Source organism: Sitophilus oryzae, unplaced genomic scaffold, assembly GCF_002938485.1.
Source record: "Sitophilus oryzae breed Bouriz unplaced genomic scaffold, Soryzae_2.0 scaffold_1440_pilon_pilon, whole genome shotgun sequence".
Taxonomy (NCBI): domain Eukaryota; kingdom Metazoa; phylum Arthropoda; class Insecta; order Coleoptera; family Curculionidae; genus Sitophilus; species Sitophilus oryzae.
The window spans coordinates 4,790,152-4,813,494 of NW_022146105.1; the positions used below are offsets into that span (position 1 = coordinate 4,790,152).

The 23,343-nt window shown below is 31.6% G+C and overlaps 2 protein-coding genes and 1 long non-coding RNA gene across 11 annotated transcripts in view; 2 read left to right on the forward strand and 1 right to left on the reverse strand.

The window, feature by feature from the left end:
* The window catches only part of LOC115876883, a 152,815-nt gene that overhangs the window by 81,839 nt on the left and 47,633 nt on the right, over window positions 1-23,343 (forward strand). For both annotated transcript variants that reach the window (XR_004049215.1, XR_004049216.1), the window contains one exon: window positions 768-820. This is a non-coding gene — a long non-coding RNA (uncharacterized LOC115876883). The remainder of the gene's footprint in view (window positions 1-767; window positions 821-23,343) is intronic.
* LOC115876878 (glycogenin-1-like) lies at window positions 3,953-16,419 on the forward strand. Of its 2 annotated transcripts, none has more exons than XM_030892897.1 (9): window positions 3,953-4,120; window positions 8,279-8,414; window positions 9,131-9,305; window positions 9,384-9,546; window positions 11,374-11,500; window positions 11,556-11,736; window positions 13,384-14,079; window positions 14,355-14,595; window positions 15,781-16,419. In XM_030892897.1, exons 1-9 carry the CDS (start codon window positions 4,114-4,116, stop codon window positions 16,221-16,223), a joined length of 2,169 nt encoding a protein of 722 aa, XP_030748757.1. In that variant the 5' UTR covers window positions 3,953-4,113; the 3' UTR covers window positions 16,224-16,419. The 2 variants fall into 2 exon arrangements, with proteins under 2 accessions (XP_030748757.1, XP_030748756.1); XM_030892896.1 differs by having other exon boundaries at window positions 3,955-4,120; window positions 15,331-16,417.
* LOC115876875 (sodium channel protein para) overlaps window positions 19,352-23,343 on the reverse strand; it is a 48,245-nt gene continuing 44,253 nt past the window's right edge. For 4 of the 7 annotated variants that reach the window (XM_030892889.1, XM_030892887.1, XM_030892888.1 and 1 more), the window contains exons 26-28: window positions 23,236-23,343; window positions 22,603-23,178; window positions 21,724-22,545 (exon numbers count right to left, since the gene is read on the reverse strand). In XM_030892889.1, coding sequence (XP_030748749.1) covers window positions 21,724-22,545; window positions 22,603-23,178; window positions 23,236-23,343 — 1,506 coding nt within the window. Of the gene's footprint in view, window positions 22,546-22,602; window positions 23,179-23,235 lie in introns of all 7 variants that reach the window. The other 3 variants (XM_030892891.1, XM_030892890.1, XM_030892884.1) reach the window with 1 other exon arrangement.

The window sequence follows — 23,343 nt, forward strand, 5'->3', positions numbered from 1 at the left end:
TTGACCAAAATCGCCAATTTTCATGAGTCGAAAAGGGCGAAAAATTGCTCATTTTTTACTCATTTTTAAGGCGCTCAGAGATATAGTAATCATTGAGATAAAATTATAAAAATTTTGGGATTTGTAGGAAATTTAATGCACTTTTAGGAAGTATAAGCCTTCAATGTCTTAAATGGTTTGGTTTTACTAAGTCGATTTTTTCAACCCTTGTTTTTAAGCCATTTTTTATTAGGCATCCTTTATGATGCCTCTATTACTGTACTAAGCCCACAATGGCCTATATTTTCGTATTCTGTTCCTTTTGAGTAATAAATAACGGCAGTTTTACCAAAATCGGTGACTTGACCAGAATCGTCAATTTTCATGCGTCATTTTTGGCTATTTTTTACACATTTTCAAAGGCTTTAGAAAAATAGTAATCATAGCCATAAAATTATGAAAACTTCAGCATTTGTAGGAAATTTTATGTAGATTCAGAATATATACGCCTTTATAAAGCTTAGACATCTTGGTTTTGTGAGAAAATTAATTTTTTGAACCCTTGTTTTCGAGCTATTTTTCATGATGGTTAAAACTTTCCCTACATCCATTACGGTTCCAGTAAGACTACAATGACCTAGATTTTCTTATTCTATGCCTTTTAATTAATAAATAACAGAGTAGTTTCATTCAAATCGGTGACTTGATCAAAGTGGCCAATTTTCACTTCAGATACTTAAAAATTGTTAATGTTTTGGTTTTAACTAACTCATTTTTTTTTATTGCAGATACCTAGGAATGTTATAATAAGACATATCAGAAAAGACAGATCCACAGAAAGGTGAGTTACAATTAAGATATATAACACTTCTCGATTTTTCTAATAGAAATAAATGACCTAAGATATCTAGAATTTTTTCTCTTATTTCTACGTATCTTCCTTAATACAGTACTGTACATGATGTTAGACAACCCGTTGTGCGTTGAGTAAAGTACTGCCCGTGGTACTGCCTTAACTGGTTGCCTAAAGTTAATTTTTCTAAGCAGATAAATTTAAAAAGAATTTTCTTGTTCTGAGTTAGGTCACTTTTATTTCTTTTACTATAATAATAAGTTTACGTGTTTGATACATAGAAAGAATTCCTCTCAACGTCATATTTTTATCATTGGTTTTTGATGCATATATTCGGTAATTTTATGTCAATAATAGATAATTTACGAGTTATAAATTATTTGTTTTTATCAGTAATTACGTTATTTTTAGACAGAAATGTAGTATTATTTTACTGCCTTGGAGATACTACATAATTTTGGTAATATATAATATTGTTTATGTAATAAAAAGCGTTATTACGTTATTTCATATATATACCGTATGATTAAAAAAAACCGCGTACAGTTGGCTTGGAAATCACCGATCGTTGATATTCTCCTTCCCCATATAATTTTACATATAAAATAACAACGATCTTTATTTCAGCGCTGTCGCTGACGCCTTTTTTTCGATTATCGTATATAACTATATTTTTTATTATTATCTATATGATATGAGATTTCATAATATTCCTGTTATTTAATTATAGAAAATTTGTCCGGTTTGGATATTTATAAATAATTTCGAAAAAACAAATAGATATTTAAAAATACGCTATGAAAATATTTATTGACGTTAATCTGATAACAAATGATGTGATTTATTTTCAAACATTCAAAAATTCGATCAGTAGTAAGCTCTGAAAACAAAGTCCATTAATAAATCTATGTTGGTTATTAAAGAAAATAAACATTATAATCTATTTATTATACTCAATACTATTCTGTATAAATAAATTATAATGCTTATTTTATTGAATAAAAAATAATATTTGTAGTGATTAGGAAGAAATTATAGCCTTTTGGTGGTTTACAGACCATTTAAGACCTTCCAGTGGTCTGGAATTGATAAAAGTGTGTAAAAACAGTATAATCAGAAATAACTATAATCTGTCCAACGATTCAGGGAACTTTTCGACAGGCCACCTCCAAAATATGACAGACAATACAATTTACCTGTGAATTAAATTGAGTGACACAGCTGTCACCGTCAGGGATCTTCCCGTTGGACACACTATACAGGGTGTCCCAGAACTAAGTGCAGAAATAAGTATTTTAAGACGTGGCAGATCTGGCCAAAAGAAACATATTTTCTCTTTACAATTTTTAAATTAAATTAAAATACCCTCAGCTGATTTGTTTAAATGTATGTCAAACGTTGACTATTTATAAGGCGCTGATTCTGAACTGTTGAAAAGCTGCTATAATTCATTATTTAGTTTCATTATTTCAGTTTAATAAACTGTAAAAAAGGATTTAAAATATTGTAGACGTTGCAATATACTTAGCAATAATCTACAATGATTAAAACATCTACAGTGAATAATATTAATTTAAATTTTTTTTGTAGAAATTTAAAAACCTGAACTTATAACTTATAAACATACAGAATGTAGATAACGTAGGAGGTGGCAACATTGCATTCTCTCGAAGCACTCTAAACAAATTTTCAAAGTTTTTTCAATATTTTCCGGAAAAGTTCAAGAAAAATATAAAAATTTTAACATTTTTTTTTCGCAGAAAAACCTTATGAGCGTTGTTCTGGGGTCGAAATATACTACCAGTTAAAATACTTGCACTCATCTCTGGGACACTTTGTATATGTTTAACAACATAGCTAACTTGAAAGTACTAGAAATAATAACAATGATGTATATTTTTGTTAAATTTCGCTAACACTACTGGGGAATGTGCGATATATTTTTGAAACCAGAAAAAATATAACATTAAATACCCTTCTATTCTTATTTAAAAAATATAATTGTTTGATATTATTTGGTAATAAAAAAGTGATAAAATCATGTTTTCACTTTTGTTTTAATCTAACTTCGTCGCACCACTTTGTGTCTTTGTATCGGTTTTTAGGGTTCCGTACCCAAAGGGTAAAAACGGGAACCCTATTACTAATAACTTCGCTATCCGTCTGTCACAAAGATCTCTCTTATGAACCGTTATACTATCTAGACAGTTGAAATTTTTACAGATAATGTATCTATGTTGCCGCTATAAGAACAAATACTAAAAACAGAATTAAATAAATGTTATAAATAAAAAAGTACTTTCACTAAACATTATCTTTTAAGTAAGAATTTTACATAGAATCTTTCAAGTCCTCGGTGGCCGCGTGGTTTAAAGCGTTAGGACTTTACGCTGCTATGACGTTGGAGCCGTAGTAAGGCAGGTTCGAATCCTAGTCAAGGCGACTTTTTTTAATCGTTTTTTTTTAATTTTTACATATTTATTTTTACTTTTTACATATTTATTATTGATTAATACAATTTTTAGTAATGTGTTTCTTCATTTTTCTTTTAAATTACTTATATGCGCATTCAAAATTTCAGCTAAATCGGAAAAAAAGTTTATAATAATATAATGTCTAATGTTGTATAGATAAAGAATGGTACGGAACCCTTCGTGCGCGACTCCGACTCGCACTTGACCATTTTTTTTAATCGTGGTGCGATCCCTTTTGACGCAAAAGAATTTGAATTTGAATTTGAATTAAATACACATTAAAAGTTGATCAAAAACCCTATAATTGTTTTTTGTAGTTCATACTGAAAAATTGGCAATTACCCCACAAAAAAAATGTAGATCCGGTCCTGAGGACAACAATGCAGTGACGGCTGATGCGTCAGCGTTGCATAGAACTAGCAAATTAACAATTTAATCTTTTATCACACAAACAGATAAATTTCCTGCAAAAAAAATGCATCTGGAACGCAGGATATACCTGATTTACATCAAACGAGTTCGTTTTAGTAAGATTTGCGGCGAATTTTTTAAGTTGTAGCAGGATCCGCTACTGCAGCAGTGAACTAAGCGAACGTGCTTCGTTTGGCGCGAAAAAACCTGCTGGAGTACGGGCCTGGATCGGCAGCGGTTTGGCATCGCATTCGAAATAAGAACATCATTTGCCGTTCCTGCGTATATCGTAGCGTGTTCTCTGTTGAATCTTTTTTCAACGTTGGTTTCGTACAGAAGCGTGAGTCCTGTTTAGAAGCAGGACAGTTAGTGTCGTAGTGTATCTAACTTCAAATCATGGGAGGTAAGACAGATAATTTTTAATTCAGTAAATTAAGCCCCGTTTCACCCTTTGACGCTCGCGGTTTGACCTTGTTTGTGCCGGTGTATCGGTTTCAGTATTTTTAATTTTTTTTAGTTCTTGCCTGGCTATTTTTTTATTTATCTTACATATTTTCAGTTTGTACATTTTATTATATTTTCATAAAATTAAAGATTGGGAACATGTTATAATATTTTATAATATAATTATTCAAAATATTTCTTGACATCAAATTAAATAAGTAATTTAATTTTTCTTTAAATTTGATTCCTGACCTACCTCATTCACTATCTTTTTCAAATTTAATCTATTTTTAATAGAAAAAAGGTATGATTTCACAGGTTGAGTTTTGAACTATTTGGAATGTTTTAACAATAGATAAATAAATAATTTCGATGATTCAAAGAGTAAAGAATTAAAAAAAGGTTTTCAAGTGCTAAGTACATCGGTTTTTTGACCTTGCTACTTGAGAATGATAATATAGAGTATAAAACTTGTTAGGAGACACACAGATAACTTGTGGTATAACTTTTTGACCTATTCTTTAATCAACATTAGCTTTAATTGTTTTCTAAAAAAAGAAATCCATTATTGAAAAATATTAACAGTGAAGTAATTTGTGAATTATATGAGTTGTCAAATGAATTTGGCGTGATGTTGTGTCTGATTTATCAAAACATGCTGTGTAAAAGTAAATTTTATTTCATGTGTTCATCTGGCTACAGGCAGTAAAGCTACGTAGGTGGTGGGATTCAATAGTTGAAATAGTTTTAATATTATAGCCAGGCATTAAAAACTAAAAATACGCTACAGGAGATATACGCAGTTAGCTGAAATAAAATAGAAAATTAAACTTGCACTTGGACCGTTTTAGACTCTTTTGATCCTGGACTATTTTTAGAGGCCTCCCGGTTAAATCTTTTCACGCTAATGCATTCATAGCTTGTCACTTATGTTCCAGACAAACTATATCACTTAAAGCTATTTAAGAACTTTAGTATATCTCTTTAATTACCTTAAAATGGGGTTACTTGGGACAAATTCACTATATTTTTTTTAGTCATGTGGTAATTTATAAAAGTTTTTGTGAAGACAAAGCAACAATTTATGTGTAGAAAATTTCCTTCATATATATTTAATCTATAAAGCATCATAAATGGTTCCTAATGTAAGAATATTTATAAAAAAACTAAGATATATTTACTGTCCCAAGTTTCCCCGCATTGGGGTTAAATGGGACTGTAACGGTTTTATACCGAAAATGCATGTTAAACTACTCACGGGTTACTTGGGACAGCAGAAAAATAAAAAAATATACTAACACACATCTTGAGTTGAAATTTTTTTCTCAGATAATTATTTAGAGGAAAGAAAAACTCGATTTAGAGTAAACTTATTAAAAATATTTATTTATTCATTAGAAAATGTAAAAATTCTTCAATAAACATAATAGGAACAAAGTGTTACGATTTGAATCGTAAGAACTAAAAGGAACTAAAAACATTTTGTATAAACACAAAAAAAATAGATCGATTGCATTCTACTTATTGTAGCCAATCAGTAATTGTATCCTCTGTGATATCATACTCATCAGCTAAATCTGGGAACACAAAATGTTTGTTGTTTTTCGTAGATTTTCTCATAAAACTGCCTCTAATAAGTTCGTCTTCTTTCTCTTTTTTCAAAACTGTAGGTCTTCCATATATTTCTTAATTCTGATTTTTACATCTTCTCTGTAAAGTTGATTTGGTTACCTTCCATTTGTCTTCCTCTGTTCTAACGGACATTCCAGATTGTATAGGTACGTCTTCTATGGCACTTTCCATATTTTTTTCTTCAAAGTCATGATATTTTTAGAGCCTACTTTGCGGATATATTTTCTTGGCATGTGGAGCACTGAAAACAAAATCGATTAAATAACATGGGGTAACTTATTGAGCCAAGGGCTAACTTGGGACAATTGTTGACCCAAGTTACCCCAAACCATGACTTTTTTTAAAAAATATATTTTGCAATCTAAAAAATTATCTAAACGCGGGTAATGACATTGGTATTATTTATGAAACATAAAAAACTAACTAAGAAATGTAATTGGACTTACCTGTTTACTTTTTGACTGCCTCTTACAGATAAAGTTTTCGACCACTTATTTTTAGCTTGCTTCCCACCACCCACTTATTTTTTTTATATAAGTAAAATACTATCACTTTATATAGAATTCGTTTAATTAAATCATCCACACATTGTTCTTTAACGAACCAAAACATTAAATTAAGATTATGTTTATATTTGCGTTGTTTCTGCCAGTTAAATTAGAAAAACCGAAGTTGCGTCCCAAATAACCCCGACGTCCCAAGTAACCCCATTTTACGGTAGTTAATAACAGTAGTTTCATCAAAATCAGTTACATCATGTATGGAAAAAATCTAAAATTGACCATTTTTTGGCTATTTTTAAGGCGCTCAAAAAAATAATATTTGTAGAGATAAAATTATGAAAATTTCAGAATTTGTGGGAAATTTTATGTAGTTTTAGGAATTATAAACATATTAGGGCTTTGGATTTTTTAGAAAATTCATATTTTTAACCCTTGTTTTTGAGCAAATTTTCATGATGGTTAAACCTTTGCCTACATCATAAATCAGAAAACGCAAGGCCAGAGTGGCCTATATTTTTGTATCCTACACATTCTAATTAGTAAATAACAATAGTTTTATCAAAATCGGTGACAATACCAAATTCGACAATTTCATGACGGATCCTAACCAATTTTTGGCTATTTTTTACATATTTTCAAAGCCTTAGAAAAATAGTAAACGTAGTCATAAAATTATGTAAATTTCAACATTTGTAGGAAATTTTATGTAGATTCAGAACATATACACGTTTGAAGGCTTAGATACCTCGGTTTTGTGAGAAAAATATTTTTTCCAGCCCTTGTTTTTGAGCTATTTTTGATTATGGTTAAAACGTCTCCTACATCCATTATTGTTCTCGTAAGACTACAATGGCCTATATTTTCTTATTCTACACCTTTTAATTAGTAAATATCAGTAGTTTTAACAAAATCGGTGACGTGACGAACATTGCCAATTTTCATGACTAATATGTATGACAAAATGTCGAAAAATTGACCATTTTTAGCGATTTTTACTATTTTTACTCATTTTCAAGGCGTTCTGAAAAATACTAATAATAGAGATAAGATTATGAAAATTGCTAGATTTGTAGGAAATTTTATGTAGTTTTAGAATGTATAAAAATATTTGGTTTAACTTTGGTTTTATTAGAAAATTGATTTCTTGAACCCTTGTTTTTGAGCAAATTTTGATGAGCGTTAAAAAAATGCATGGCCACAATGGCCTATATTTTTGTATTCTACATCTTCTAATTAGTAAATAATAATAGTTTTATCAAAATCGGTGACATGACCAAATTTGACAAATTTCATGAGTCAGTATTTGTTGATCAATTTTTGGCTATTTTTAAACATTTTCAAAGGCCTTAGAAAAATAGTAAACGTAGTTATAAAATTATGTAAATTTCAACATTTGTAGGAAATTTTATGTATATTCAGAATATATACACCTTTGAAGGCTGCGATAATAGAGATAAAATTATGAAAATTACTAGATTTGTAGGAAATTTTATGTAGTTTTAGAAAGTATAAAAATATTAGGGCTTAAATGCTTTGGTTTTATTGGGAAATTGATTTCTTGAACCCTTATTTTTAAGCAAATAGACCAAAAGCAAGAACTAAAGAACTAATGGCATCGAAATAAAGCGCAATATGTAGATGCTGTTAAAATAGATCACTTTTCTATAAATCCGTTTTCTTCTGGCAAAACTTCAAAAATATATTTGTAGGTTTACAGAACGGAAATACTCCCCCAAGCAAATTAAGGTCAATAATAATTATACATTTTTTTATTTATGTTCCATTTTACCCAATTGATTCAAGGCCCGCATGTCTTGAACGTTTCCATTTAACTTGACAATGTCAATGTCTGCTAAACTATTTCTCATCGACTTGGACTTGATAATATTAATATCGGGGTTCTGAGTACGTTATCACTGTTCTTTTACATACTTCTTTACTGATAAAAAGCCAATATACATCTAGATATAATTATATTGTAGGTTTTGCTTGGGTTACTTTAGCGACAAATGACTCCTACTCTTTGGGAGCCTTGGTCCTGGCTCATTCCTTGAAACAGGCTGGAACCGTACACCAGTTAGCTGTTTTAGTAACACCTGGTGTTACTAGTGCTATGAGGTAATTAAATATGTTTAATCTAATCTCGCAGACACTAATTGTTCATACTATTTTTGTTAAATTTCCGTTAAGTTTATTTTTAGACGAAGTTTATTGACCTAAACGTATTTAAATAACTTAATTAATTATTGTGAAGTGTAGTGTGTTAGATTTTTTTTAAATTAAATGCATTTTTAATTGAAGCTGATAGTATGAAATGTTTTAAGGTACTATTAGTTCAATAATTATTTTTGAATACATTGTTGATAGTATTAGTGAAGGATAAGATACATCAATATTCATTCTTTTTTTGGCATCATTTCAACACGATTATTTTTAATCTTCAATGTTTGACGGCGCCATTATTGGTGATGTAACACAATAAAAAGTTATTTTTATCAATAAAATGTTTTATATCATTGATGTTCACTGACTTATCAATGAACTTAAGTTTATCTATAGGTATAGTAGGCTCCAGAGGCGTTAGTTTTATTATTTATTTAAATAAAAATGAATAATTAATAAATTCATTACGGCTTTTATAGATTAGTGTTTTTTTAAATTATTTTTAACAACTCTGTTTTGGAATTTTAAGAATTTTTTCAAGTTATTTTTAAACTATCTAAAAATAAATCAGAGACGAAAGTGTCGTGCTTTTATAGTTACATTTATCTTTCACTAGACGTTGTTTAGAAATACTAAAAGTTTTTTGAAAAGTAAGAAGGTAATTTTTATAGAGAAAAGTTAACGTCGGTGTTCAACTTAGTACAAGAAGTCAATATCCTCGATTCCAAAGATGAAGCGAATTTAAGGCTGTTGAAACGACCAGAATTAGGTGTTACCTTCACAAAGCTGCACTGCTGGCGGCTCACGCAATACGAGAAATGTGTATTTTTGGACGCAGACACTCTGGTATGTCTTGAGGAAGATAATAAAACATATTATATCTCTAGTTATAACCGGGTTATTTTGGTTGTACGGATTTTTTAGGTTCTTCAAAATGCAGATGAACTATTTGAAAGAGAAGAATTTTCAGCTGCGCCTGATGTAGGATGGCCAGATTGTTTTAATTCTGGCGTTTTCGTTTATCGGCCGTCTATAGATACTTACGAAAAATTGATCGCATTTGCTTTAGAAAAGGGTAGCTTTGATGGTGAGTTAATCTTATTATCTTATTTCTCTACAAGCATAGAATTAACTCAGTTTTTGTTTTTTCCTAAGATTTCTTAGTCATTATAATCTAAGATATAAGTTACAGTTCTAAAAAGAGTTTACTGTAAAGGGAGATATTTCCTATTGCTGTTTTTCAAATTTTCACCCTGTATATTTGGCCCAAGGACGATAAATATTTTGAAATATAATTATAAATACATTGCTCTTTAAATCTGTCCTTTACTCTAAAAACTAAAATCAACGCGAGTAATATAAATAGGCGTTTAAAATTTTGGCAAACTCTTTGTTTTCATACGCAGTTGACATTAATCAGTGGACAGCTATAAAACTTTCGTTTATGGCGAAAAAAGTTCACACGCTTTTCTTAAAATATTTTATGATAAAATAAAACTATTTTCAGCAAAAATTCCAGTGAAAAGTTAATATCTTCGAGCATATGTGTTACTGAAATGCCAAGAGAAAGAAAATTTGCACATAATTCATTGCGTACACACCTTTACGTTGGGTGTTGAATTACTTTATAGCTCACCCAACTCGTTTTAGTATTGTTTTAAGTTTATTACAGTTGTTCTCTTATTTCTTAGACTTTATGTTTTGTCTAGACAGGAGGAAATCAGAACTCTATACTAATATATAAAATCCTTAAGTGACTGACATACTGATTAATCACGATCCTGCTCAAACCACTCAACGTAAGAAGCTCAATTTTGGCATACAGGTTGATTCTAGGGTGTAGAGGTTCGATATGAAGGGATTTTTCGAAATTCCAGTTCCAAGAGGGTGAAACCACCCCTCAAATATTACAATATTTTTTATTTAAAAAACGGTCAAGTTTCCGAAAAAACGCTTAAACACGTATATTTTATTTTGTTTTTTTACATATTTTAAGATTTTTTAAAAACGGATACAGGGTGTTTCGAAAAATCTGGTCATTGATTAATCACGATCCTGCTTAAAGCGCTGGACGTAAAAAGCTGATTTTTGGAAAACAGATGGACTTTAGGGTGTAGAGGTTCGATAAGAAGGGATTTTTCGAAACTCGAATTCTAAGGGGTTGAAACTATCCGTCAAATATTAAAATATTTTTTTTATTAAAAACCGGTGAGTTTTTCGGAAAAACTCTTAAACACGTATATTTTATTTTGTTGTTTTACATATTTTAAGATTTTTTATAAATTTATACAGGGTGTTTCATAAAATATGACCATTGAGTTATCACGATTTTACTTAAACTGCTTGACGTTTTAAGCTGATTTTTGGCAAACGGATTGACTGTGGGGTGTAGAGGTTCGATAAGGAGGGGTTTCTCGAATCTCAAATTCCAAGAGGGTGAAAACGCCCCTCAAATATTACAATATTTGTTATTTAAAAAATGGTTAGTCTTTCGGGAAAACGCTTGGACAAGCTTAACTTATTTGGTGTTTTTACATATTTTGAAATTCTTTAAAAAATCATACAGGGTGTTCCAAAAAGTTGGATAATTTCTTAACCACGATTCTGCTTAAACTGCTTAACGTAAATAGCTTATTTTTGGCAAACGGATTTTTTGAAAGTCAAATTCCAACGAGATGAAACTACCCTTCAAATATTACCAAGTTATATATTAATATCGCCATATTGTTTTTTCTCGTGCTGACATAAATGTGAGAAAATTTTATCCAGTTTGTATGTTATTGGAAATTCTTGCTTTGCTTTATCATCACCATTACAAATGATTAATTCGACGGGAACGAAGTCGCTGGTACACGCTAGTACTTTATATATTTCTTTCGTTATTTTCAACTAATATTTGTTTATATGTTTTTAGGTGGTGATCAAGGGTTGTTAAACTTATTCTTCTCCGATTGGGCGTACAAAGATATCAGCAAACATCTTCCTTTTATCTACAACCTGTGCTCCACGGCATGTTATTCGTATCTTCCTGCATATAAACAGTTAATTTTATTATAATAATAAACCTGGACTTGGTGATAATATATTTGATTGTAGATTCGGTGCAAATGCTAAAATAGTTCATTTTATTGGGGCAACCAAACCCTGGTTACAATACTTCAATACAGAAACGAAAACCGTACAACCTTCTGGAGAAGCTTCGCATCTACAGGATGTGCTACAAAGATGGTGGAACATTTTCTGTTCTCTTATTCATCCACAATTGTCACCTGCGATGGTATGTAATAAACTATTTTCTGTTTAGTATTATTAAAAAAAAGTTATATACTATTTATAGTTCTACTGAAATTTAATTTTTAACAGACATCAACTTTTTAATCAAATTAACCGAAATTTTCTTCTTATTAAAAATATCTTTCACGCTCACTTAACTCCTTTTTTTCGAAATTTAAAAACTGTTAAAATTTTACAAGCCTCCTCAGGAAAATTTTGAACTTGATAAAATAACTGAGGTGAGTTTTTTATTTATTTTCAAAATTATATGTTATTACTTATTTTTTCTTTTTAATATTTATTATTTAAATAAGGTCATTTCTACTGAAGGCGGTATGTACACTTTGCTGTGTTTGAATTGCCTTAGTTTTAAAAATAATATACAATGCTTATTGCAAGCATTTAACTTAAATGTTATATTTGCTGTTTTTTTATTTTTGCACGGATAAATACGAATAATACGATTTTTTGCATTAGTAGATTTAAAATTAATATTAATATCTTGCAGTTTTAAGTATTTTACAAGTTAAACTATTAAAATTGGTAATTTATGTATCTAATTTTAAAAAGTATTAAAAAAAAACCAAAATAAAAACACTATATCACCACAATACACCAAAACACTTTTACTTTTACACTGGACGCGCGTTTCGCTAACCATGTTAGCATCATCAGCAGATGATTATAAACTGAGTTTTGAGTGTTTGTCAGTTTATAATCATCTGCTGATGATGCTAACATGGTTAGCGAAACGCGCGTCCAGTGTAAAAGTAAAAGTGTTTTGGTGTATTGTGGTGATTTAGTGTTTTTATTTTGCTCTGTAACACCAAAGGTTCCAACCCTCAACTGTAATAAAAAAAATATCCGATAAAAAATAATTATAAAATTAATATTTCTGGAATTTATGAACTACATACTTATACAGGGTTCAAAAAACATGTGCCATCATTCGTTGGAAGATTCTTCATACTTGCTAAGAAAAAAGACAAAGTCAGTGGCGCACATTCTTTTTTGGCACTTGGAAAAATAATAACAAATAGAAATAAATAAGGATTTTAACCCCCCGTAGCTACGAAACAAAGCAGAATCGGACCTATGTTGGTATAGAAATTAAATATTATTTTTACGTAAGGTATCTCCCTGCGAAAGATGGCACACTTGGAGTTTTTTGACATACCTCTCTAATTACAGCATAATTCCTGCCATTTTATGTCAAATTAAGAAAGTCAAGCAAGCTAACTATTAGATTGATGAGATAAAATTATTTAAGATCAATTTTCCGTTTTTAAAGACATTCTTCTTGTTCTTATATTTTCATTTTTATATTTTTGTGTTTATTATACAAATATTATATTATGTTTAAAAATATAGAGCGATATACTTTTAACTGTTTGGCATGAAAAGAGTATCTCAATAAGTATTAATATTTTATTGAAAAAAAAGTACTTATTGTTGAATGTGGCATGACGCAGCACAGATCAAGCATTTGTGTTTTGAGTTTAATTGGCTTGTGTGAGACGAATTTGATTTTTCAATTTTTTTTCTCTAAAGAATGCTTTAATTTTTTTTTATTTTGAGTATGGTCTGTTCCCTCGCATCACATCTTAACTTGTTTTAATTTTGTTTCTTTTGCATGCTTGTGTTATATCAGCCCGAAGCTCAGTCGCAGTACAGCGTGAGTCAGTCCTATTATCCACCTCACTTCGTCCAACCTTCCCATACCATATCGTCTGCGGGTGACTACGATGATGCGTGGGATCCGTGGGACGAATACGATCAAAAACTCGCTCGAAACGTTGCTCAGTATCAGTATACTCATTCCGTCAATACTTCAGCTCATTACAACGATCAAAATCAGCCTATTGAATCTCTAAATACAAACGCTAGTGTTGCTGAACCGCCCACCACTCATAGTCAATCGCAGTCGTATAACACTTACTCAGATCAAAATACTAGTTATCAGCCTCCTCCGCATCCACCATTAACCGTCCAAAGCCATCATGATCGTCCACCAACTCCTCCGCCTCCTAGTCCTCAATATCACACTCATCATTCTCCTCTCGTCCATCATATTCCTGAATCACCACATCCCCAACAGCATCATCATCACCACGAGCAACCTCCTCATCCTGTTCACAATGAACCTCATGAAAGTCGTGAGCTCGTACAAATAGTGATCTTTCATTCTCATCAGACGCATTCAGAGTTTAAAGTTCCTAGTCCAGAACGTCCCAGATCTCCTATACATTCCGTTCCTATTTTACCAAAAGAATGTGAGGCTACCACCACGGTCTCCAACGACATTTCTTTGAGTAGCAATATCGAGGAAAATACACAAGAAGGTGATGTAAGTATTATACGACTTTCTGACATTTTGCTTTTGCAACTTTCTTTTGTGTGACTAATACTATATAAACTAATCGATTCATGTAACTATTGTACAAAACCTCCTTCATGCTAAAGTAAACAAATATAAATATAATTTGATCAGTAGAGAAAAGTAAATTATTTATTATAATCGTAGAACAACTTAACATGTTCATTTCATAGTGAATTATGAAACAAAATTAGATGTTCATCTTTTTATACGAGGAATATATATTTATATATTTATTTTTTTAGGCTGGTTTGGCAGGAGCGTTCGCCCAGTTGACCCTGGGTGTACCAAGAACACAGGAGCAAGAAGCTTTTGACAGTTTGATGAGGAAGCAAGCTTGGGAAGTAGGGAACATCGATTATTTAGGTCGAGACTCTTTCGAGAATATCTGGAGTAAAATTACCCAAACTCTGAGCGCTGGAGCGCCAGAACCTGCTCCTCCAACACCCGTTGTAGCTCCTGCCGAAAGCCAAAGCCAATCCACAGGTGTGCAAAAGAGTTAACCTACCCGTCTGGAAAGAATATAACCTTTTTGAGTTTTTATTACTTTTTTTGTTAGATATAATTGGCTGTTATTGTTAAATACCCCTCGCTTTTTTCTGCATGATATAAGAATTATTGTTTTTTGTTAGTTCTCTCCATGAATTTGCTTTGCGTTTCATTTTACGGCTTAAGTATTTTTGTTCGCTTTTTGTGATATCGTCCTATTAATTACTAATTGAATCTCTTTTTGTCTTATTTTTAACGCTGCTTGGGATTAATCAGAGGACCTCAGCGACCCATTGGAATCTCTCTCTGAAGAAGAATAAGCCTATATGTCGGGCTTAGTATATATCGTTAAATAACTATTGCTGAGATTTTATAAAATCTCTTATCGACATAGAACGTGGAGCCTTTTTTGTAACAATAATTGAGCGTACGAAAATAAATTGTTTTCTATTTTACCCTGTTTGGCTTCCGCAGTCCACGATATTATTACATAATTCAGATTAATGGCTTTCAAACATATATATTTAGACACAATATTCAAAATCTGAATTATGTATTTAATTTTTTAACCTTTCCTTGTGTTTGTCCGCCAAAATCCTGGGTTAATGTTTAAAACGAACAAGCATGATCTAAAACTGGCTTATTAATAGTTGATTTGAGGACGCTTGCCTAGCGTGTCATCATGGCCTAACACATTCATACCTGGGTACTGATGACAATAACTCTTTGCAGCCCTTCCTCAAGAAGAGGCTAAACCAGATGAGCCTCCTGTTGATATATCTACAGCTGTAGATAGTTTAAGTTTAGAACCTACAGAGTCCAAATCTTCTGTAGTTACTTCGTTACCCGCCGAAGAGGCTACACCATCTGTTACAGAAACTGTTCCTATAGAAACGAAATCTTCTCCACAAGAATCAGTCCAAGTTATTCCAAAGGAGGCTGTGATTGAACCGCCTCAGCCAGCAACACCTCAAAAGGAAACACCATTACCTGTTGAGAGCGTAATATCTAGTGAGAAGGAAGCTGAAACAGTTTCACAAAAAGAAGTAGAACCAGTTTTAGAACCTGCTGTAGTTTCACCACCAGTTGTAGAACCTCCTGTAATTCCACAACCAACTGTAGAACCCTCTGTAGTATCACAACCAGTTGAAGTTTTGCAACCAGCTGAACAACCTCCTGTAGTTTCAGGGCCCACTCAGAAAGAATCTGAGCCTACCCTACCACCCTCAACATTACCAGAAAGCTCTCCAGTGATTCCACAAGTGGTACCTAAAGAAACTGAGCCTCTTGTAACCGCTCAAGTTGTCAAGGAAGCGGAACAATCACTTGCAGCATCACAAGTTGCAGTAGCTGCTCCAAAAGAATCAGTTCCTTCATCCCCACTTCCAGAGATTAGCACAAAGGAATCGTCAAAGCCAGTTGCCAAAGAACCAGCACCAAAGGCAGCCACACCAAAAGAGCCACAAAAGGGCAAGCCTGCCGAGGCACCTGCCGCTCCTGTGGCGGAGAAACCGAAGCAAGCATCTGTTGAAGCAGCCACGACGAGCGAGCCAGCTTCAACACCTACACCTCCACCAAGAAAGACTGATAAACCGAAGAAGGTAGCTAGCAAACCTAAAAAATGAGCCCACTCAAGTTGTTTTTGGGTTTGAACGAATTGTGCCATGAAAATTTTCATTATATTGCCTGTGTGATCAAATTGACATAACCTATCTCTATTTATTATTTTTTTCTTAGGTTTGATAAAAGTATTTTCGTTACTAATATCACACTGACTATTTCTTTCCTTCTTTACTATTAATAAAGAAACGTTTTATAAATTATTATGAGTGTTTTTTATTTGGAGTTCAGTTGAAATAAAAAGGTAATATTTTTTTATTTTTTATTCAAATTAATAACCAACAAAACAATAGAAATGTAACAAAATGGTAGATGGACAAATTGAATTATGTTCAATTTCAAAACGAGACCGCCTTTAATTTCGCAAAAGCTTATGAACTAAAGTTTCTCTTTAATATGTCAATAGCTACCCTAAAACAACGATTGCTTAGAAAAATTATATGTATATATTTTGTAGTACTATGATTATTCATTACATGAATGAGTACGTTCTTTTTTAGATGTAGATACATTGTAATGAACACATATTTAACATTGATAACGTCTTGCATTTCTTATTACATGTATCTACATAATGAAAATTGAATGCAAAATTAACCAAAGCGTAACCCTTATACTGTCAAAATTATGTGCAAACTGTATTTTTATGTCACATCGGATGTGAGTGATTATCACTCATGAAATAATTATTGAAAAATTCGATATATTAAACAGTTGTTATAAAAGGACTGTATTTTTGTCCAAAAATCCCTATCAGTACTATGTTAAATTTTATTTGGTGTTTTTTATGATTGTTGAACGCCAATCATCATTATAGTCGATTTTAATTTTCATCCTTATTATTATACAGATCGAGTTTATAACTTGGGACAAATTCAGTACACCACGTCTTTAAAAATTTTAAATTTTACTCTTTTTATTGTAAAAAAATGAATACAGATTGGCCCATATAAATACGATATCATCGATTTTTTTAAAGTGATTAGTAGGGTGCACAAAAAAATATTTTTTTTTCTTTTAATTAACTTTTTTTTAATAACTTGATTTAGTGAATTTAGTCCAAGTTATAAAGTCATTCTGTACATATAAATTCTAGCGTCAGAAAATCTTAAAATATGAATTTATACAAGTGGATCTTTTGGCTTCGTATAAGGTTTAAGTGACGAGATTTAAAAATTTTCGGTTATATCAAAGCTGTGTAGCTCAAATATTTTTTTTTATGATTAAAGTATTATAGCGGTTGCATCGTATAAATATATTTATTACTTTGAATCTAGGTTTTTGGAAAACTCTTGACATTTAGTAATATTTATAATATTAGTTTTTCTCGGATAATCACGTTGGGTGTTGTTAATTAACGTGTTCACATGGAAAAGCAATACGAATATCATTTGATTCGTTCCAAGTGGGGTTAAGAATTAAAAGATTTCTAAGCAACAAAATTATTATATATACACTTTGGTCTTAAGCATTTTATTTCTTTATACAATAACTTATTCTATAAAAATCTATCACAAAAAATCTGAGTAGATAAGTTTTTAGTCCAGAAAATGGGTCGATTCAGTTCTAAAACGATGGCATTACATAGCTTATTGGTTTCACATTTTAAAACTAATCGACCAAGTTGAGCTAAACTTAAAATGCGATCATATATAATTGTGTTAAAGAGTGTGCCACATTTTCTGGACTCTTTAAAAAAATTCAATATCCTATTTTCAACTAGTGCTTGGGAAGGACAATAGTTTTAAATAGGATATCCCAAAAAAGATAATTAGTTAATTTGTTACTAATATCATAATCTTCCCAAAACCTTAATATTTATTATAAAATTTTAACAATAATATACGAATTATGTTTATTAAGTCATATATTCAACGAAAATTATAAAGAGCTCTTTTTTTTTGAAAATCTGAATTAGTTGAGTATGGGTGACATTTCGACGTTTATATATACAGGGTTATTCACCTCATTCGACACGGAGTATTGTAGCCAAATGATTAGATTTTTAGGAATTGTGAGTGATGGGGTCGTTGGAAGACCACTAAAGCTACAATTTAAATTTACTCTTCAAAAGTTACAGAGTGTCCCAAATAAATAAAAAATCAAAGTTGTATTTTTTTAAATGGAACTGTATATTAACCTGTATATTATTACATTTTTGGTTTCTTAAATGATTAAAATAAAGGTAAATTTGAATAAGGTTTACCGCACTTTAATCTTACCTTTTTTGAAATATTTACGATTTTGTGAAAATGCTAAAAAATGTAAAAAACAATTTTAAGGCTTCATTTCTTTAGGTGTATGTAAGTTTAAGTATACCATGGCATACCATTATTTCCGCCCAAATATTAATTAATTACATACTTAATTGTGTTAGTTAATAAATTATTATAAATAAATGAGGATTTGAATCAGAAATCAATATAATAATAAGTTTATGAATATGAATGTCTCTGTTATTATAAATAAGCATTCGTCGTGTTACTTTTTTCTACACTGTCTAACACACATATAAAATTCATTTTTTTTTAATATTTGAAGCAATTATTAATCAACGGAAACAGTCAATTAATGTAGTCCGAATACTAGAATCATATTAATTGGTACTCTTTTACAAATATTTAAACATTTAATTTTATTTTTTAATGAAATAAGCGAACTACACATATCGACAATATTAGTATCTGTACTATTTGAAAATTTGTTACATCTTTAAAAATAATCTAAAATGTCAATATTCCATGGGTATATTGATAAATGAGGTCTCAATTGTAAGAAAATGATATTTTCTACGAAAACGTGACGAGATAGGTAAAAAACGGTACAAAATACTATTTGATAGACAATTAAATTGTGCATCTGGTTCTCGTAAAATATACAGGATGTTCCATTTAAATTAAACAAGTTATTGCCGTTTAAAGCTAGTAATTATTTAATATAAATTTTTAGACAGTCTGTATAAGGTACCATTATTTTTATTATTGCAACACAAAATTTAGTAAACAGAAAAACTTCAGTACATTATTTGGTTTTAAAAACTTAACATACGCCTAGAGAAATTAACATTAAAATTGTTACTATATTTTCACTAAATCGTAAATATTTTAAAAAGGGTAAAATTAAAGTGCAGTAAACCTTAATCAAATTTACCTTTCTTTTAATGGCAGAAACTAAAAACTTAATAATATATAGGGTGTTCCATTAAAAAAAAATACAACTTTGATATTTTTTATTTGTTTGGGACACTCTGTAACCTTTTGAAAATAATTGTAAATTGTAGCTTTAGTAATCCTTCAACGACCCTATCACTCAATTTCTAAAAATCTAATCGTGTGGCTACAATATTCCGTGTCGAATGAGGTGAACAACCCTGTATATTATGTAATCAAGCAAAATAGGAATGAATTGTTCTTAATATAGATTAGTTTTTAAAGATGTGTGTCAAAGTGTGGTAAGATAGAAGCACATCTTAAAGTAACGTCATAAAGGAGGCAAGTCATTCAGTGCTTTATATATATTATATATATACTTAAATTAGGTAATATTTTGTTTGAAAAAATGTCACACATACAGTGATGCGTATGTTTTTACACGAGGCATACAAAATTTGTTTAATATATTTTTGCAAATGTTTTCCCTTCGCCCCTCCCCGCTAGCGGTCCTTGTAGCATGTGAAGTTAGCTTGAATATTAGCAGTTGAAGAAAGCACCATTTTTATATACATTATTATATAAATTAATAATTATTATAGTTGCCGAAGCATAGTTCATTATAGAAAAATACCCAACAGTGTTAAATATAGTTTGCGTTATTCATACAAAAACCTATAAAAATACTTATGTAAAGAATAGAAGAATTTTAAGAAATGTTTTTGTGCGAAGATGTTTTATTAATTTTATGTTATGTATTAATCTCAGAAAGGAATATATTAATATTCATTAAAAATGCATAAGTATTTTTAGAGTTTTTTTTTTAAGGAATTAATAAATCCAAAAGGAAATACAAAAACTTGCTTCGGCACAGATTTCATAGATCTTTTTAGAATACCTTTCAACCTGACAGAATTGCCTAGTATCGCAATCTTTGCTAATTTGTGCATTTAGACTTGTTCTCAAAATATGCCGTTTTATTTAACTTTGAAGCTGCTGTCTTAAGTCGGTCTTTGGGAAAAATAGGTTTGGAGATTTCTGCCTCCAAATTTTCTGCCTAAACATTTGTACTCTCTTACCGTAAAAGGAAATAATAACAAAGCTAGACCGACTTAAGATTCTGATTAAGTGCTGTAGCGATAAATACCAAACAGTGCTAGCTGAACATATTCTAATCTGGATTTTTTTAACAATATTTTAATATTATTGATAGAGTAACTCCTATAACGGCTTTTTTAACACTTTATAGGATTATTTAAATTATCCTCATAATTTCAAAGTTTCATATCGAATAAATATCCAGAGCAAGAACTGGAAGCAAAGGTTTGAATATTTTGTATTGTTCAAAATTGATTGTTGATTACTGTTAAGTATTTCTTTTTTATGTTTTAATTATTGTGCGTTTAATTCTAATTAACCAGTTTTTTTGATGAGTATTGTTTGCAGTTCTTGCCCAGATTTTGATAACAATACTGCCGTGTTAATGAAAAACTAAGGGTAATTAAAAGGATAAAGGTATTTGCCAACTAAATTATTTTCGGAATTGTAATGAAATATAGTTTTAACTCAAGTGAATATCTGACGGTTATGTTATATAAAGTGTTTTATTTATAAGTATTAACAAACGAGAAGCGTCAGATGTCTTTTGTTAACACGGCAGAATACAAGAAAAGAATTTTTTAAACTACAATTCATTTAAACGAGGAATTTTTCTAATAAGTAGTCGAGTATTTTCTATGAGAAATTAGAGTAAAATCATTTCTATTGCTATAAATTTGATGAATAAACAAAATTATCAAATACCTAAAAAATAATCAGTCTTCTAAGAATCACGTCGAAGAGTAAAAGTATAATTTGATGTTTTGAAATTAACAGGATACAATATTATTAAATGAAGTGATCGTCAACCGATAGCCTACGAAATCTCCTTTTGGAAAAAGCTAATATCAACGAATTTTCGCTAGAAAGTATGCTGGGATCACGTTCTTTCTACTACTCGTCCATCGATACTAAGGTTTTCGTTAGAGAGAGTTCTCAGCTTAGCGAACAGCTCATACAACTCTAAAAATAGTGATTGTAGAGTATATCTAAGCTATGCTAGTCCGTTTTACAGTTTGTATGAACGGCCTTCTAGTTGACGCAGTAAATAAGATACCTTCTCCACCAAACTACACTTACACAAGCTGATCCACGAGCCCGATTATCTCGAAGCGTTTACTATATAGACTATGTTACGATAGTTCCCTGTTTTCGTTTAAGTTGAAAAAAGATATCGAGATAATGAACCGCACCAGTGGCCTCTTGGTCCATAGCCCTTTGACTGCTATGGCGATGTTAAGGAGGGGCGGGGCCTGTCTCATACGTCCGCTGATCGTGAGCTAATGCTGGGCGTCCGACTGTGGATCACCACTTTGTGTCCATTTCGTTCCACTAAGACCGCTGTTTGACGTGCTTCCAATTCGCCATCGGCTTCGCCATCAATCTCGTCGTTACCGTCACCGTCTCCATCACCGTCTCCCATGTCACCTTCGTCTCCAGATTGGTCAGTCGCTCCTCGGAGTCTCTTGTGCTTTCTCCATGCGTTCTGAATGAGTCTGGCACAGTACTCTTCTCTCTGTCTCCACAGAGTAGAGCTAACTGGCTCGTAACCCACTTCGTTTGGTTTTGGTTGCACTTCACTCAGCTCTGCCGTTTCATCGATGGCGTTGCCTTTGCGCGCGAAGAAATCTTTGGTAAGCGCGTCGAGGATGTCCACGCAGTACATCAGGTCTCCTTTACAGATCGGAATGTCCATAGATACGATTTTGTATTTGTTGGGCTTGTGGATCTGCAGAGGTGGCTCGAGTACGTCGAGGAAATCAGAGAGTTGGTCGTAGCGGATGTATTGGGTACCGTCTGGATCAAACTGCTGCCAGATCTCGTAGTACATGTCGTAATCGTCGTCTGTGAGACCTTCTTGAACGTCTTCGGTAGCTTGGGAGTAGTTTTCCAAAATGACAGCAATGTACATGTTAATTACAATTAAAAACGATATCACTAAGTAGCTGAGTAGGAAAGCTATTCCTATGGTCGAGTTGCCGCAATTTCCGGTCTCCCCGATCTCGTTGTTTGGTTGTTTGCAGTCTTCCTCGTTAATTATTCCATCAAGCACACCATCCCAACCAGCTGATGTTGACATCTGCAATAAACGAATATTATTTAAAACATAGCCCTTGTTATTTTGGTGCGATTTTACCTGGAAAAGCAGAATCATCGATTGTCCAAAAGTCTTAAAGTTATAGACGTCATCAAGACCACTTTTGTCTTTAACGTGCATGAAGAACGACATGCCGAATATGGCGAAGATGAACATAACTAAGAAGAGCAGCAAACAGATGTTGAAGAGAGCAGGCAGTGACATAGCTAGCGCAAACAGCAGCGTGCGTATTCCTTTAGCTCCCTTTACCAAACGAAGTACTCTGCCCACTTTGGCTACGCGCACCACTCTCAGCAGCGTCGGTGACACGAAGTACTTTTCGATAATGTCACTGAGCACTAACCCCAAAATTGATAAAATTACTACCACTAAATCAAAAAGATTCCATGGCTCGGTAAAATAGTGATAACGTAAAGCAAAAATCTTCATCAGGCACTCGGAAGTAAATATAACTATGAAAATCATGTTCAAACAGTCCAGCACTTTTGTAAATGTCTCTTTCTGCTGATAATGGTCCATAGTCATTGTCAACATATTCAGTCCTATGAACAACATGATGAACATGTCGAATTTTTTATTTGTCACTATTTCGAAAACTATTCCTTGCGGTCGCCACTAAAAAAAAATAAAAGAAAAACTTAATAACATCAAAATTTAACGAAATAATCTTACCCTTGGCCTTGGTATAGCTTTCATGGGCTTTTTAGATCCCATCTTTTTCATTGCATTGTAATATTTCTTCTGATCTTCAGTCATGAACATCTCCAAGGACCCTCCAGC

Bases quoted from the DNA above. Each gene is read 5' to 3' on its own strand.
- LOC115876878 (XM_030892896.1), top strand. The intron at 9,306-9,383 runs GTATGTCTTGAG...CGGATTTTTTAG, and splicing joins TTTTGGACGCAGACACTCTG to GTTCTTCAAAATGCAGATGA. The intron at 11,501-11,555 runs GTTAATTTTATT...ATTTGATTGTAG, and splicing joins TATCTTCCTGCATATAAACA to ATTCGGTGCAAATGCTAAAA.